At 47.8% G+C, this 14,174-nt stretch overlaps 1 protein-coding gene across 4 annotated transcripts; it reads right to left on the bottom strand.

Moving 5' to 3' along the window:
• Window positions 1-1,568: 1,568 nt before the first annotated feature.
• Window positions 1,569-9,828, bottom strand: LOC125708517 (transmembrane protein 125). Of its 4 annotated transcripts, none has more exons than XM_048976098.1 (2): window positions 9,431-9,828; window positions 1,569-2,922 (listed from the first exon to the last, which is right to left on the bottom strand). In XM_048976098.1, the coding sequence occupies exon 2, from the start codon at window positions 2,884-2,886 to the stop codon at window positions 2,218-2,220; it is 669 nt and encodes a 222-aa protein (XP_048832055.1). In that variant the 5' UTR covers window positions 2,887-2,922; window positions 9,431-9,828; the 3' UTR covers window positions 1,569-2,217. The 4 variants fall into 4 exon arrangements, with proteins under 4 accessions (XP_048832055.1, XP_048832053.1, XP_048832052.1 ...); XM_048976096.1 differs by having other exon boundaries at window positions 1,569-2,940; window positions 9,431-9,827; XM_048976095.1 differs by lacking the exon at window positions 9,431-9,828 and adding an exon at window positions 4,444-4,955 and having other exon boundaries at window positions 1,569-2,940.
• Between the last annotated feature and the right edge of the window lie 4,346 nt (window positions 9,829-14,174).

The following is a 14,174-nucleotide window of genomic DNA, read 5'->3' as shown; positions in this document are numbered from 1 at the left end:
GGGCCCCCCCCCCACCACCAGCACCACCACAATTCAAGGGCCCTTGGCAGCCAAACGCCCTCCCTATAGTGTCAGGGGCCCTTGTAGGCAGAGGATCAAAGAATGTAGGCCCTCTAAAATAGACAAACGAAAATACATTGTTGATAAGCGTTGCAAATTGTTTTGGGCTAGGGGCCCCACGGGCCCCCTGCACCCCAAGGGCCCCTGGGCAGCGGCCCCGCTGGCCCGATCTGTAATCCGTCCCTGGTGGTACCCATAATTATTGTTTTATGAAATACACACATTTATTCCTCAAGTTCACATAGTCCACTGCCAAAGTCTGATTTGTCCGGATCCTTCCTGCTCAATCCTTATTGCTCAAATGGACCTCCAACTTTTACCTTGTGGGTGGCACTATGTAGCCACTTTGGGCTGAACCCGGCCGGGTTACCTGGGTGGTGCAGGCACCTGGTACTCGCTGGTGCACAACGCCCCCCAGGGGTGGGTTCCCCTGACCCTGTTCAGGCAGGTGTATACTAATCCCTCATGGTACCTTCAATTGGGGATCATAGTTTGCCTGGTATCTCCTCAGAGAGCTATTCTCCCAGACAGACTCTACCACAAGGTTCAGCTCCAGAAGACAGAGCCCTGGAGTGATTGTAGGAGGGAACGTGTGGATTGGCTCAGCAGCTGCAAGGGAAGCCCAGCCAGCTTGGAAACATTCAAGAATCCCATGGGTTGGAGACTGAGACCATCAACAGAAATGTCTGATCTGACCTCCCCAACATGGCCGCCGCGACCCCAACCAGGAAGTTGGTGGGAAGATGAGATATTCAGTGTTTCTCTGAAGCCTCTGCTCAACACCTTCCCAACCTCAACATAGCTAGACGGTACAGTAGTGCCCTTCTAGCTGCCACCTACCATCTGACGCTCCAGATATTACTTTTAAGGAGAAGGGTGTCGGGTCGACAAGGGGGTTTGTGTGGAAGCTCCCGGCTGGATCTCGAGGGCGCACAAAGCTGGCCATTGTCAGCGGGTGAGTGACGGGCGCGGGCACACAAAGGGCAGGCTGTGGGAGCTGGCATCCGCCGGCACAGCTGGCCCGGTCCGTACGCCAAAGGTTCAGGGCCGTGAAGCGGCTTGAATGCGACTGTGCCTGGCTGCGCGGCTCCAGAAAGTCAATCGCTGAGGAAAGTTTCTCAGCCAGATGGGCTGCATCTCCTCAGACGTCATTGTTCCTGCCCTCTGGTATTTCGATCAATATCCTTCATCCTATTATTTCCACGTCTTATGTGTATAAATCACAATCTATCTGTGATTACAGGTATATACAATTTTGTCCTCGTAAGTGTGTAGGATGAAATTTGAATTTGGGAAATTATATCCTTCCAGTGTCAAAGCTGACATTCATCTACAATCTCCTTCTCTTAAATATTTTAAAACAAAGTTTTCACAAGATGTCCTCCTACCCATTTCCGGGCATCGACTTTTGTTTTCCTGAAGAGATAGGGAAGATCAGAAGCAGCAAAATTCGCGCTGGCCACCTCATAAAATAACCACAAATCAGCAGAATTCCACACAACAGGAGGTTACGCAGGAAAATATTCATTTTATTACTTGCAGAAATAGAACAAATTAGTTAATTGATTTCTAGTATAGAAAAATAAATATGATTATTGAATTTCAATGGAAGTTCTGTGCAACACAATAAACTTAAGTTTGCAGAATTTGGTTTGTAAGTGAAGCCATTATTCCACATTGGTATTTGCAATAGCATTGTTCAATTCCCCTTTCTGTGACCCTGAGATCAGAGTCATCCTCCACCAAGCAGTGGATTGATAAGTGCACCCAGTATAACATCACGCAAGGTTAGGGAGTTCTCAGCTAAAAAGCAATTTGTCTCATTTAATCACTGATTACTGCATGGATTTATAGCATCAATGGACACCAATGACACATTGCCTCATAACTATGCACATCGGTGGAAATTGAACTCTTGCTAGAAAAATTTGTACCAACATAACATCGATCGATTCTCTTATGACGTTTCGTTGGATTTCTCTCTGCGGAAATTTGCTCTTTTGAAGGTGTGGCCTTTCAGATCTCCAGCTGCAGCTTCTTAAGGCATTTCTCAGCGCAAACGTGGCCTCATGATCGTTCGGATGAATATGCATTACGGTCGGACATTTCTCCTAAACCGATTTGGATCTGAAGCTCATCCACGCACCAGATCTTTCCTCAGATGAGGTTAGCCAAGCTGGAGGTGGTTTCTCGGCGACCCTGGTTCATGTGGCCCGACACGGTGAACACCTCCACCGCCCGATCTCGCAGCCTTTGGGGATTGCCGATTCTGTCCTGGAGAAAGACCACGATGGAGTAGATGGTGACGGCCAGCACGGTGACCCCGCCGACGGACAGCAGCACCACGCTGGAGATGAACATGTCATTGAGGGCCAGTCCTGGCCGGGGCAGGCCGTTGGCGATGGCCAGTCTGAGCAGCACAGCCCCGCACATCAGCAACGCCAGGCCTGCGAGCACTAGGACCATGAGGTCAAGGAGGCCGCCGCTCTTCAGCACGTCGATGCGGCGACGGCTGCGTACGCAGTTCATGTCCTGCACGGCGGAGCTGAGCAGCTGCTTGAGCAGCACGGCGAGCGCCAGGAGGCAGAGCGCTGTCCCCGCGCCCAGCCGCCACTCGCTGGACATGCTGGTGGTAGAGGAGAGCAGCACGATGCCACCCAACCCGCAGACCATGATCAGCACCACCGCCGCGAAGAAGCACAGCAGCGACCGCCGCGGCTGCCGGAACCACCACAGCTCCACCTGCTCCTCCAGAACATTCCTCTGGATCAGCGCTGGGTCAGCCGGGCTGCGGGCCGGAGGCGAGAAGTCCTCCATTTCCGGCATGTTCCACGTCTGGCCCCGCCCACCAGGTTGGCCCCCCTGCGTACAGTCAGACACCTGAGGATGTTGAAACATGCCGATCACTATCCCATGTGCGAAATCACGGGGGGGGGGGGTCACCCTGCACTACAAATCAATAAACCTGCCCAATCAATCCCTTGGCACCACCCCCTTATTAAATCAGAGGCCCCTGGGCTGAGATCCCAGTCAATAGGATAAAAAAAATCATTGGGGGGGCCAATCCATCCAACAAATGGGGCAACTGCATTTTATTTTTCAATATGGCACAATCCCGTAAAATACCGGGCAGGTGGTGATTCAGGTTTAAAATCTTATTAACCAAGGTTAACAGCAGGCCCTGGGCTTGTGCCCGGGTAACCCCACGCAGTAAAGCGCCCCGCCTGTTCGCTAAGCTTTTTTATGGGCACCACCCTGCCCCCCGGTCAGAAGTTTTTACCCCGCATGCTGATTAGCAGGTTATTGACTTTACGTCTCTCTCATTTCTCTATCGGCTCTGGGACCTAGAAACAGCGAACCAAACCCCCCATAATTATAACTGGCCCCTGATGGCCACCCCAATCAAAATTTTCTACAGCTGCCACGGTCCCTAACCACCTCCAATCCTGCTGAAGCGAAAATAGCAAAATGCAATTAAAAATCTCACACACAGCCGCTGACAGCGGGGCTAATCCCCCCCTGACATGACGTGACACCTGACCTACACAAATCACCGTTCGCTAATATTTTGCGGCCATGTCTTTGAAAGGGGCTGCTGAGATTCTTAATGCCGGAAACACCCCCCTCCACCGCCATGGGCTCCAGCATCAATCCTTTCATTGACGGTCCGTCCCCGCAGCCCCCCCTCAAGGTTCCCGAGTGGACAGCTTGTCTTTAGCGTCCCATCAGAAGCTTCCGTCCTCATCAAACTCACCGCGATGCTCAACGGCAGGAATTACAGGCTCCTTCCCAAGAGTCTCCGCGTGAACTAAAGACGCATTCGCATAGCGCGACACAGCCTCTTCCGCAAGTCTGTAGATGAAGCAGTTTGGTACCACCTCCAGTCAAATGCTTACTAAAGCAAGTCATTCACACAACATTAAATGCATCCATCATCTACCAATCCATCCATTTTCTGTGCCCGCTTATGCAGGTTTGCGGGGGGCCTGGAGCCTGTTCCGGAAGCTAAGGGCGCAAGGCAGGGAACAACCCAGGATGGGGCGCGAACCCATCACAGACCGTTACATACCTGCTGTACATGACATACACAGTGCCGGTCAAAGCCCATCCGCCTCCATAGGTGGGCAGGGGGGGATGCTGTTAGCGATGTGCTAAGTTTGCTCCCTCTAGATAATGTTGCGCATAGGATTGACCAGCCCTGAATACTTAGTATAAATATCACCTCTGCCTTCTTGTTGCTGTACGTATTATTTGTTTGCTTTTTTTGTTTAATTCAGACAGACAAGTTTGGGCTCCATGTTAATATTCAGAAAGTCAACATACTTGAATTTTGCCGCAATACTTGTAACTATACATAGAAAATGGAAATTCCCCTGTAAATACCTGGAAAATCCCGGCCTCAGCTTTCGCCACCGGGAGCCCGCTGCAGAGTTCAAAGGGCCGCACTCTTACTCCCCCACGTGCGTGTGGCTCCGCGAGCAGCCGGCTTCGGAAGGGGGTCCCGCGTCAGCAGCTGCACGTCCAGCCGCCGCACACTCACATGGTCGCCGTGCGGGGGGTCCGCTTTCCCCTTAATTAGTGCCTGGAGGTGTTTTCCCACACAAATGCCAAGTACATAAACGTGTAGCAGCCTGTCGTCATTAAATCGGCCTTTTGGCGATTGGCAGGTTGACTTCCTCATGCCGTTTTCGAACACATTTGCGGACTCTTCACAGCGTGTTTATAAAATTGAAAATCCTGCCTCTGCAGGTAGGGAAAAAAAAGCACTGTGTAGTATCTGCTGTGAAAAAAAATCCTTTCTTTTTGTCAAACTCCGCACATCAGGAGGGACCCAGGATGTTCTCTGGCACTTTGCGAAGGCTGATCAATTGGAGCATGCCCTGCTGCCACCTCCCCTGTCCAGCCTGACCCCCCCCCCCCCCCCCCCCCCAGTGACGGATCGTCTCTCGCCAATCAAAGGGAACAATGAGGGCGCTGGAGTCGCTGAGCACGCCTGCTGAACGTCCCCTCAATTATTCACGGAGCCCCGAGATGCCGAAAAGGAGGACGGCTTGCAGTGCGGTTTCCGAGGGTGTCGTCGGGGCTGATGGTTTCCCCATTCAGAGCCTCGATCTCTGACAGGGTTGTGGGGGTGACGGGGGGGTCCCTGTGAGCATCCCACTGCATTAAGGAGATGCCCTGGGCTGGCCTGGCGATGCTGGACCTCCTGCAACCGGCAACAGTATCCTCCTGTCCTGCCACTCGTCAGCTCTGCCCGCTCCAGCTGACCGGGGGACGGGAAAGATGGGGGTCAGAGTCCTGCAGCCTCGGCTGAGGTGCGAATCTGTGCCAAGGGATGGTGGGGAGGGGGGGTACTGGGGCCTGTCGCTGCTCTTCCTGTGGATGGGGGGGGGGGGCTGTCTTGATGCTGAATGGGGTGATTCAGCTGTCGTTCCTGTCACAAATGGGACAAACCCCGTGGCCCTGGACGGGGACAATGAGCGAAGTCGGAGCCTCTTTCCACCCCGTGGGTCGCCCAGCCTTTGCCAATCCTGTCCGGATCAAAGGAACATACTGAATCTGTGCAGGAGGAGCGGAGCAACTTTAAGCTCTCCATTAGAGGAGATCACAGCACAGTACGTCTTCATGCGCGCCTCGGCTAAGAGATTCCTCATCAGATTCTCGGAATTAAGTAGCTCTTAATATTTGACGTTCGTTTTTACTTCATGTTGTTTTCTTGGGTTGTGCTAAAATGTCTTAACTTCATTAAAAAAATAAGACAGCAGAATGAGATGAAAGGATGAAGAATGAAATAAACTGATACAATATTCATTAGGAAGGTATCATGCTGAAGAGTTTAATACTTTCAATTCAATGTAACTGAGCCCCTGAAAATTTAAAGTTCAAAAATAGAGGACAGTGTTTCCCAATCCTCGGGGACCCACAGCCGGCCCATGTTTTTGCTCCCTCCGAGTTCCCTACCAGACAGTCCACATTTTTGCTCCCTCCCCTCTGTGGGACCCTGAGGATGGAGTTGGGAAACACTGGTCTAGAGGATTGTAATAAGGTCACAGGAATGTCTAATTATCATCCATCCATCTTCCATACTGCTTATCCAGAACCTGGAGCCTCTGCCAGGAAGCACAGGGCACAAGGCAGAGGACAACCTGGACAGGGGGGCGGTCTGTCTTAGGGCATACAGACGCATACGCACGCATACACATACACGCACACACACACACACACACACACACACACACACAGATAAATTTAGATGCCATTTGTGCATTTGGACTGTGGGAGAAAATATGCACAAACGAGGAGAGAAAATGCATGTTTCACAAGCACACAGTTGGTGGGGAGGGGGGCAGGCAAACCAACACACAAGATCAGGGTGGGATTCAAACCCATAACCTTGAAGGTGTGAGGTCACAGTGCTTCTCAGTGAGGCAAGCTTGTCACTGTCCTGGGATATTATACTGTGTGTGTGTGTGTGTGTGTGTGTGTGTGTTAGCAACATAATCTGTAGGGTAAAATCTCTACATGGAGTCTACAGACAATGTAAAAATTACAGGTGTTTTGTTAACGTTAAACATTTCATGTTTCACATATTCAACATAATCAATAAAGCTGAAAACCAAAACTGCATGCCTTGTGTTTCCAACCGCAAACAAAAGGGGTACCCCAACCAACCAATCCCTGTCACTTCTGACTGTAAAACATATACTGACTACAACAATCAAAATAATCTCCATAACAAACAATAAAATTGAGTGGGATAGGATCATCGGGGTCGTTAAAGCATAAACCCATTGTGGAAACAGGCAACCACGTTAACAATGTAAAATGTATCTTAGTGTTTGCAAAAATCTGGTACTGTGTTGTTACAAAGTACTTACTTTTTCCTTACATTGTTTGTTGAAGTTTTTATTTGCGTTTTCTGAATAGGTGGTTTCTTTTGCTATACTGTGTAATAACAGAGTGCAGATTCCTGCTTTTATTCATCTCAGCTGATAAACACATGACCACTCCCTGTCTGCCTATTCAATGCAATATATAACATGACTTCAGGATTACTTTGTGTTGAGACAATGCCATTAAGTCACAAATAGAATAGAAATACATATTAAACAGCTGTCATTATCAGGACAACATAATATTTGGCGCATGAACCATGGAATCATGTTAATTTATATGACAATCGGTTTTATGTAAAATAAAACCAATATTCCATAGGAATGACAATCCATCCAGCCATCCGCCTAAATCAGAGTCGCGAGTGAAAGTGCAGTTACCCTTGATACATAACTACAGACTGCCTAACTTAAGAATTTGTTCATCCAGAATAAGATTCACGGCTATAAGAAGCGAACATTCTCGAAGTTTCCCAATATGCAGTCCGCATAAACGCTGCCAACCTTTTAACGAGACTAACGCTGTTTCTTATGCTCCCTGTTCATATGAATAGACGTGCACGTAACTACAATAAAATGGAGTCTCTAGGACGTTATGTAACTAACGTATAAAAACATACACCGATATAATACCTCGGGTTCAAAGGACACGTTTATCTTATCAGCACAATACAATGTCCTACATCAACGCTTTAACCACATTGCGGTATCTGGACGCTTCTCTTCCCCTCACTCCTGCAGACGTGGTCTCCAGTTACCGTCAGACTACCATGAGATCTGGCCCTAGCCGTCTTACCTTTCACCTCCAGTCTTGATCCCTTCTCCCAGGTTGCATTAGACCGTTAGCAGCCAAGATAAATGACAATGCACTAACCCCTCCCCACCTGTCACGCAACCACTGCTTTTATGTACTTCTTCAGATATTTTATTTCACCTCGATCTAATGCTCTTGAGGAAAACAGAAACATATCTACAGACAGGTAGTTTATAAAAAAAAAAAAAACATATATAACGCAGGTGTTGTATAGCATGAATGCTCTCAGATTTCAACCACTGCCCTTTTTCCCCTTCCTGATCATTGTTAATGCTAAGTGGCCTACATGCTCCGAGCAGATGGTTTGCAGTAAAGTTTCACGTTTTCCGACACCCTCTTGCCCTTATTCAGCACAGATGCAATATCAAAACGCTAATTAAATCGCCAATTAACTTGTGCGTCCCTTGGTGCTATACTGCTGACAAAACTTTCTCCTCTTTCATGTGAGCTCTAGCTTGGCCTCCAAAATATTCAAATGCGCCTGCTGAGTGACACCGGAGCCTGGGCAGAACCTGATAGCAGCAGGGCACACATCCAGCGTGTCTTTCCGCATAGCAGGGGACGCACCCTGTCGCGATCGCCATCCGCATTAGATCCGCGCTACACCTGGGCTTCTCCTCGCCACACCTAGTCAGTCCGATCCGGCAGCAGCGCCTGGAGACCCACACTTCCCCCGCGGGATCTCCCCGAAGAGCAACCAGCAAAAAAAAAACATCTCTACTGCTACTGTTGCGTTTATTTCCCATAGCATTAAAATAAAACGGCCTACTTAGGAATGACTAAAATTTACAATTTGAAGTTTTCACGCTCCACACTGTAATATAACTATGGTATTACATTTATGCATAACAGCACTTGCCCCAAACTGTTAAAAAGCCCCATTTCGTTCCATTCACCCTTTGCTCCCTCCGCTATTTTAAAACAGTATCAATAACTCTGTGAAGTTACTCGAAATAGTCTCCACACAGAACAATGGGCAAAAACGGAGCAGGAAGTTAGCTTTGCGCAAGTTTCATTTTACAGTAAGCGGTGCGACTGGGTACCGTTTTAGTCCCGTATAATTGCAGCACTAATCATTATACATGAACGACTGTGTCATAGGCGGTTCCTCTTCATTTTAAATGTTTAAAATGCCTTAATCTGTACTGTAATGTATTAATCGGCATCGCCATTCCTGAATTTATAAGGGCAGCCAGCATAAAAAGTAAAACTGCATACATTTGCCAAACTCCTGAATTACATAAATGCAATATTTATTTCAAAACTTAATGAACGTGCCGGTTTCTATTTCCGTACAACATTTATCATTGATTTTTTTTTCCGTTGGTCTTTTCACTATTGCTCTAATTCATGTTTCATCGCACAATCCGAAAGAAAAAAAAGGCACCGATGAAATGCAAATATGCAAGACGTAATTGTTACAGAGTAAATTAATCCGACTGGTGTTATTGCGATATTTAATATTTAGCGTTTTACTGTGAAACTTCCACGCAGGAGATCGACTCCTTTCAGTCGCATATGTGGGAAAACCGAAACGAAGATAACTAACACAAACATGTTATATGTGTGCAAACATAGGACGGATCCGGCTTCTCTCAACAAGTGAATATACATCTGCGTGCACCGAGCGCAAAGTGTATAAATAAAATCCATCGGTACTTACACGCCAATCGAGGGTATATACTCGCCATTCCAGGGTATATACTCGCTATTCCTGTTATTCCTAAATGGGCAAGAACTGCTCGCCAGGTGCGAGCAAAGTCCTCTCCTCTTCAGATAGCAGCATAATTGTTTTTCCGTTTCGCCGGCGATTTTGTCCTCTTATGTGAAGCGTATTGTGTAAATAGAAGGAATGATTATATTTTTTAATACCCTTGCAGGCTATATATTTTTTATTTCCAAAAATAAAAATGCAACCTATTTAAATTGTGTGCCGGCAGGTGTGCAGCCTATCTTGACTTTTGGTTGCAGGTGTGGCCACGACGGTGAGCTCTACGGCGGATCTCCGTTGGGGGGGGTGAGAGGAGGCGGATTCGTTCAGTTTGATTTGACCTTCCCCTCTGCGTCCCTCGGAGTGTCCTGTGCTAAAATCAATGGCCGAGGCGACTATCACGATTATGCATCCATGCATCCATCCATCGTCCAATCGCTTATGCTGGAGAGAATCGCAATACACTTCCGACTAATGTTACGTAGAGCAGATAAGCGTCTTACTGCATAGGATCGTTTGACTTGTATCTGTAAAACATACAATGGAATTTGAATGCAGAACTTTTAATTATTTAATATAAAAAGAAACTATAGTTTTAATTTATATGTCATGTAGTATTTTAACATGAAATTTGCACTAGTTATAATACACCAGTGTTGTATTAGACCTTACCATTTCATTATAATTCATACCATGCAACAGCATCAGTTGGTGCCCCATCCTGTGTTAGTCCGTGCCTTAGCCTGTAGCCTCCAGGATAGCCCCCCCCCCCCCCCCCAACCCTGAATAGGATGAGTGGTTAAAGGAAATGGCTGGATGATGTTACAATATCCATCCATCCTTTTTCTAAAACTTTTTATCCAGTGGTAAGACTGAAGTAAGGCACAGGGGGACAAGGTGGGGGGGGGGGCAGTTTGTGTATGACAATGTCCCCAAATAAAACAGGTCATGTCCTAGTCTTGTCTGGAGTAGCGGTCCCCCTATTTCCCGAGCATCTTCTGAACATCCCTCCTGGGGGGGGGGGGGGGGGTCAGGTACTGCATGAGGCAGTAGCTTGTTTTTGAACAGGTTGGGTCTGACATTCATCCTGTAGTCTCTGGACCTGGGTGATCCTGTCTGCCTCCTTGTCAGAAACTGACCTGGGTTTCACTGCTGGGGTCAAGGGGCTAGAGACACTGGACCAGAAAATATCTTAAACGACCATCAGGCTTGTACACAGCTTTCAGCGTCCGGCCGGAAGGTGACCGTCACTGAGGCAGTCGTGGGTGGAGGTTTAAGGCAGAACACAAGCACGTTCCCTTCCCCCCAAAATTCTGAGTGTTCCACTTTAAAATTCATCCACACACTTAACTGTTATTTAGTTACAAAGGCGGCTACACTCACCGAACCGATAGACAACATTCTACAGTGAATGCTCAGGTGGCTCAGGCTGTGGAGTGGCAGGTAAAAAGCTCGGCGACACATTCGCAGCTCGGGATCTTTAATTGCCAGCCCCTAAAAGCACTCTTATCCATCTAAGCTCACCGTACACAAAAAACACCACTAATATCAATACTGCACATAACAGGGAAATGTGGTGAGGTCTCACACGAGACGGTAAGTTACGTAAATGGTAATTATTTACAAGAGACACGGAAACATGGCAGGGCAGAGATCGGAAAACAGGGAAGTACAATGACAAACTGGGGACACAGTACAGCTGTTTACAACAAGGAAACTTAGATGTGGTCATATACAAGGTTCACGGAGCACAATGGAAAATGCAAATAAAGCTCTGGTATGTTTAAGCCGCCCCACCAACATTACACAGCCCCCCCCAGGGGTTGACTATCTCGGCCACCATCACCAGTCCCCCACCTCAGCTCCGGATAAAGTGCTCCCTCTCTTATCGCTACAGAAGGTGTCTGCTACTGTGTGCCGAACGTCTCGGGACTGTTAGCAAAGCCAGCCTGCTAGTGGGCAACTGATGGATGCTGAGCTGCTAGCGGGTGCTGGTGGTGTGGGTCCCCCCCCCCTTTGTGGGGATCTGCTTCCCTGCTGGGGCTCTTGTTCCATGAACTGGGTGGACTCATGCAGCTGCTCCAAGTCCTGCCAGCGCTGCTCCTGCTGCTCGTCCAGCTCCTGACACCTCTCAGCCTTTTGGCTAAGATTAAACGCGGTGATTCTTGCTGGATTTTTTGAGGTGACACACTTATTGGCACACAGGGATAGCGGTGAACCTAATGTGTGCGTATCAAGTTTCTTGACCGCTGCTGCCAACATGGATGACTGCTATCCCTTAGCAGGGTTTTGATCTCGTAGCCCACCGACCATGATTTTGGGTGGCTTGTCTGCCGTCCCCACAGGACAATGCAAATTGTCGTTTTCTAACTCTTCTGTTTGATTAACTCAGCTTGTTTCTGGGAGCTGCCCCAAAAGGATGAAGACCACTTGATGACCCTCAGAACATGCTTTGCTTTAGCTGGAGAGCCCAGGGAGAGGGCAGCATCTCGCAGTTCCAGCTAGAGTTCATCTGGATTGTCATTCTCAAGCTTCTGGGTCTCTCGACTGAAGATGCGGTCTGCATCCAGCCGAATTGGATGCAGTTGACTGGCAGAGGTACACCATGGAGAAGAAGAAAGACTGTTAGATAACTACCACCCAAATCTTCAACACCTTTGTATCAACTGGGGGTCTGTGGATATGCTGCTAGGCTAAGTTGATGGAACTGAGGAAGTCGGCTTTTGAAGCAGACAGTTTTCCATACATAAGATGTGGGAAGGTTTCACGCAGTACGGTAAGCCACGCTCACAGAAAGTATTTACAAGGGGCACGGAAATACGCGAGGAACGGGTACATATCGGAACAGACAACGGTACATTAATATAAATTAGGGCACAGCTACTTACAACAAGAAAACATACATGGGTCTATGCACAAGCCTCGCGGAGCACGACGGGAAATGCAAATAATCTCCTCTATGCGAAAGCCGTCCAGCCGACGTTACGATATGTTTGCAAATGTATTGCTTTTAAGGAATAATCGATATTTAATTTTTTTCCGTAAAACACATAAATATCGAATTATTGATTGTTTTCTGGGCGTATTAATTCATATATTATACAGCATCAGTGTTTCATTCTAGCTTCAGTGGTTTAAGTGAATTGGTAGCTACATTATAGGAAATTATTCGTATGAGTCAATAAATGTCCCATTGAAGATATGTTTACGCGCCTGCGTTGTGCCCTGGAAGACATTCGATGCCTGCTGAGCGGATTAGATATTAAAAATGGTAAAATTCTGCCATCTAGCGGTCAAAACATGAATAGCCCCTAATCGGCACGCATCAGTCTGCGGCACAGACCATGTGTACAGTACATGAGTTACTCTTACATGCATATTTCCCTCGGAGAAAAATAACAGCTACCCAGTCTTATTTCCAATCCCTCCACCAATATTGCCGTCCATCTGCAGCCAATCGAATTCCAGGGAATTCTGGATTCCTCTTTGCATTGTCCTTCTCCTGTAGCCATAATGTCTCCTGCCAATTGCAAAAGAAGGTCTGGTGAAGATCACAGTCAGTGTTTCATGATTAAGGGAAATAATGTCAATTATTAAGCAATTGGGCAGGGCGCTCGATTTGACTGCATCCCAACAAGTTTAAATGACAAAACTGAAAAGTTCCAGTCACTCTTGCCACTGTTCCCAGGATGAAAAAGCCAATTGTCGCGTGGCTGTTCCAAAGACCATGGAGTTGTAAATCGAACAGACCAACTCCTTGTTCTCATCTTACTCTGTGGTCTTGTAATGGTGCGAAGAGCGACGATGATGCCTCGCTTTCAATTGCTGTGTGGCTTGAGTGTGACCTTTGTTTGGGTTACCTACAGCCGTACACTTTAGGTGTGTGTGACCTTTGTTTGGGTTCCCTACAGCCGTACACTTTAGGTGTGTGTGACCTTTGTTTGGGTTCCCTACAGCCGTACACTTTAGGTGTGTGTGCCCTTTGTTTGGGTTCCCTACAGCCGTACACTTTAGGTGTGTGTGACCTTTGTTTGGGTTCCCTACAGCCGTACACTTTAGGTGTGTGTGACCTTTGTTTGGGTTCCCTACAGCCGTACACTTTAGGTGTGTGTGACCTTTGTTTGGGTTCCCTACAGCCGTACACTTTAGGTGTGTGTGCCCTTTGTTTGGGTTCAATACAGCCGTACACTTTAGGTGTGTGTGACCTTTGTTTGGGTTCCCTACAGCCGTACACTTTAGGTGTGTGTGACCTTTGTTTGGGTTCCCTACAGCCGTACACTTTAGGTGTGTGTGACCTTTGTTTGGGTTCCCTACAGCCGTACACTTTAGGTGTGTGTGCCCTTTGTTTGGGTTCCCTACAGCCGTACACTTTAGGTGTGTGTGACCTTTGTTTGGGTTCCCTACAGCCGTACACTTTAGGTGTGTGTGACCTTTGTTTGGGTTCCCTACAGCCGTACACTTTAGGTGTGTGTGCCCTTTGTTTGGGTTCCCTACAGCCGTACACTTTAGGTGTGTGTGACCTTTGTTTGGGTTCCCTACAGCCGTACACTTTAGGTGTGTGTGACCTTTGTTTGGGTTCCCTACAGCCGTACACTTTAGGTGTGTGTGACCTTTGTTTGGGTTCCCTACAGCCGTACACTTTAGGTGTGTGTGCCCTTTGTTTGGGTTCCCTACAGCCGTACACTTTAGGTGTGTG

This window comes from Brienomyrus brachyistius, chromosome 15 (assembly GCF_023856365.1).
Source record: "Brienomyrus brachyistius isolate T26 chromosome 15, BBRACH_0.4, whole genome shotgun sequence".
In the NCBI taxonomy this organism is placed as follows: domain Eukaryota; kingdom Metazoa; phylum Chordata; class Actinopteri; order Osteoglossiformes; family Mormyridae; genus Brienomyrus; species Brienomyrus brachyistius.
The sequence above is the reverse complement of the archived record's forward strand: the minus strand, read 5'-3'. Positions and strand labels throughout refer to the sequence as shown.

Excerpts from the sequence above, each read along its gene's own strand:
- LOC125708517 (XM_048976098.1), bottom strand. The coding sequence starts at position 2,886 with ATGCCGGAAATGGAGGACTTCTCGCCTCCGGCCCGCAGCCCGGCTGAC.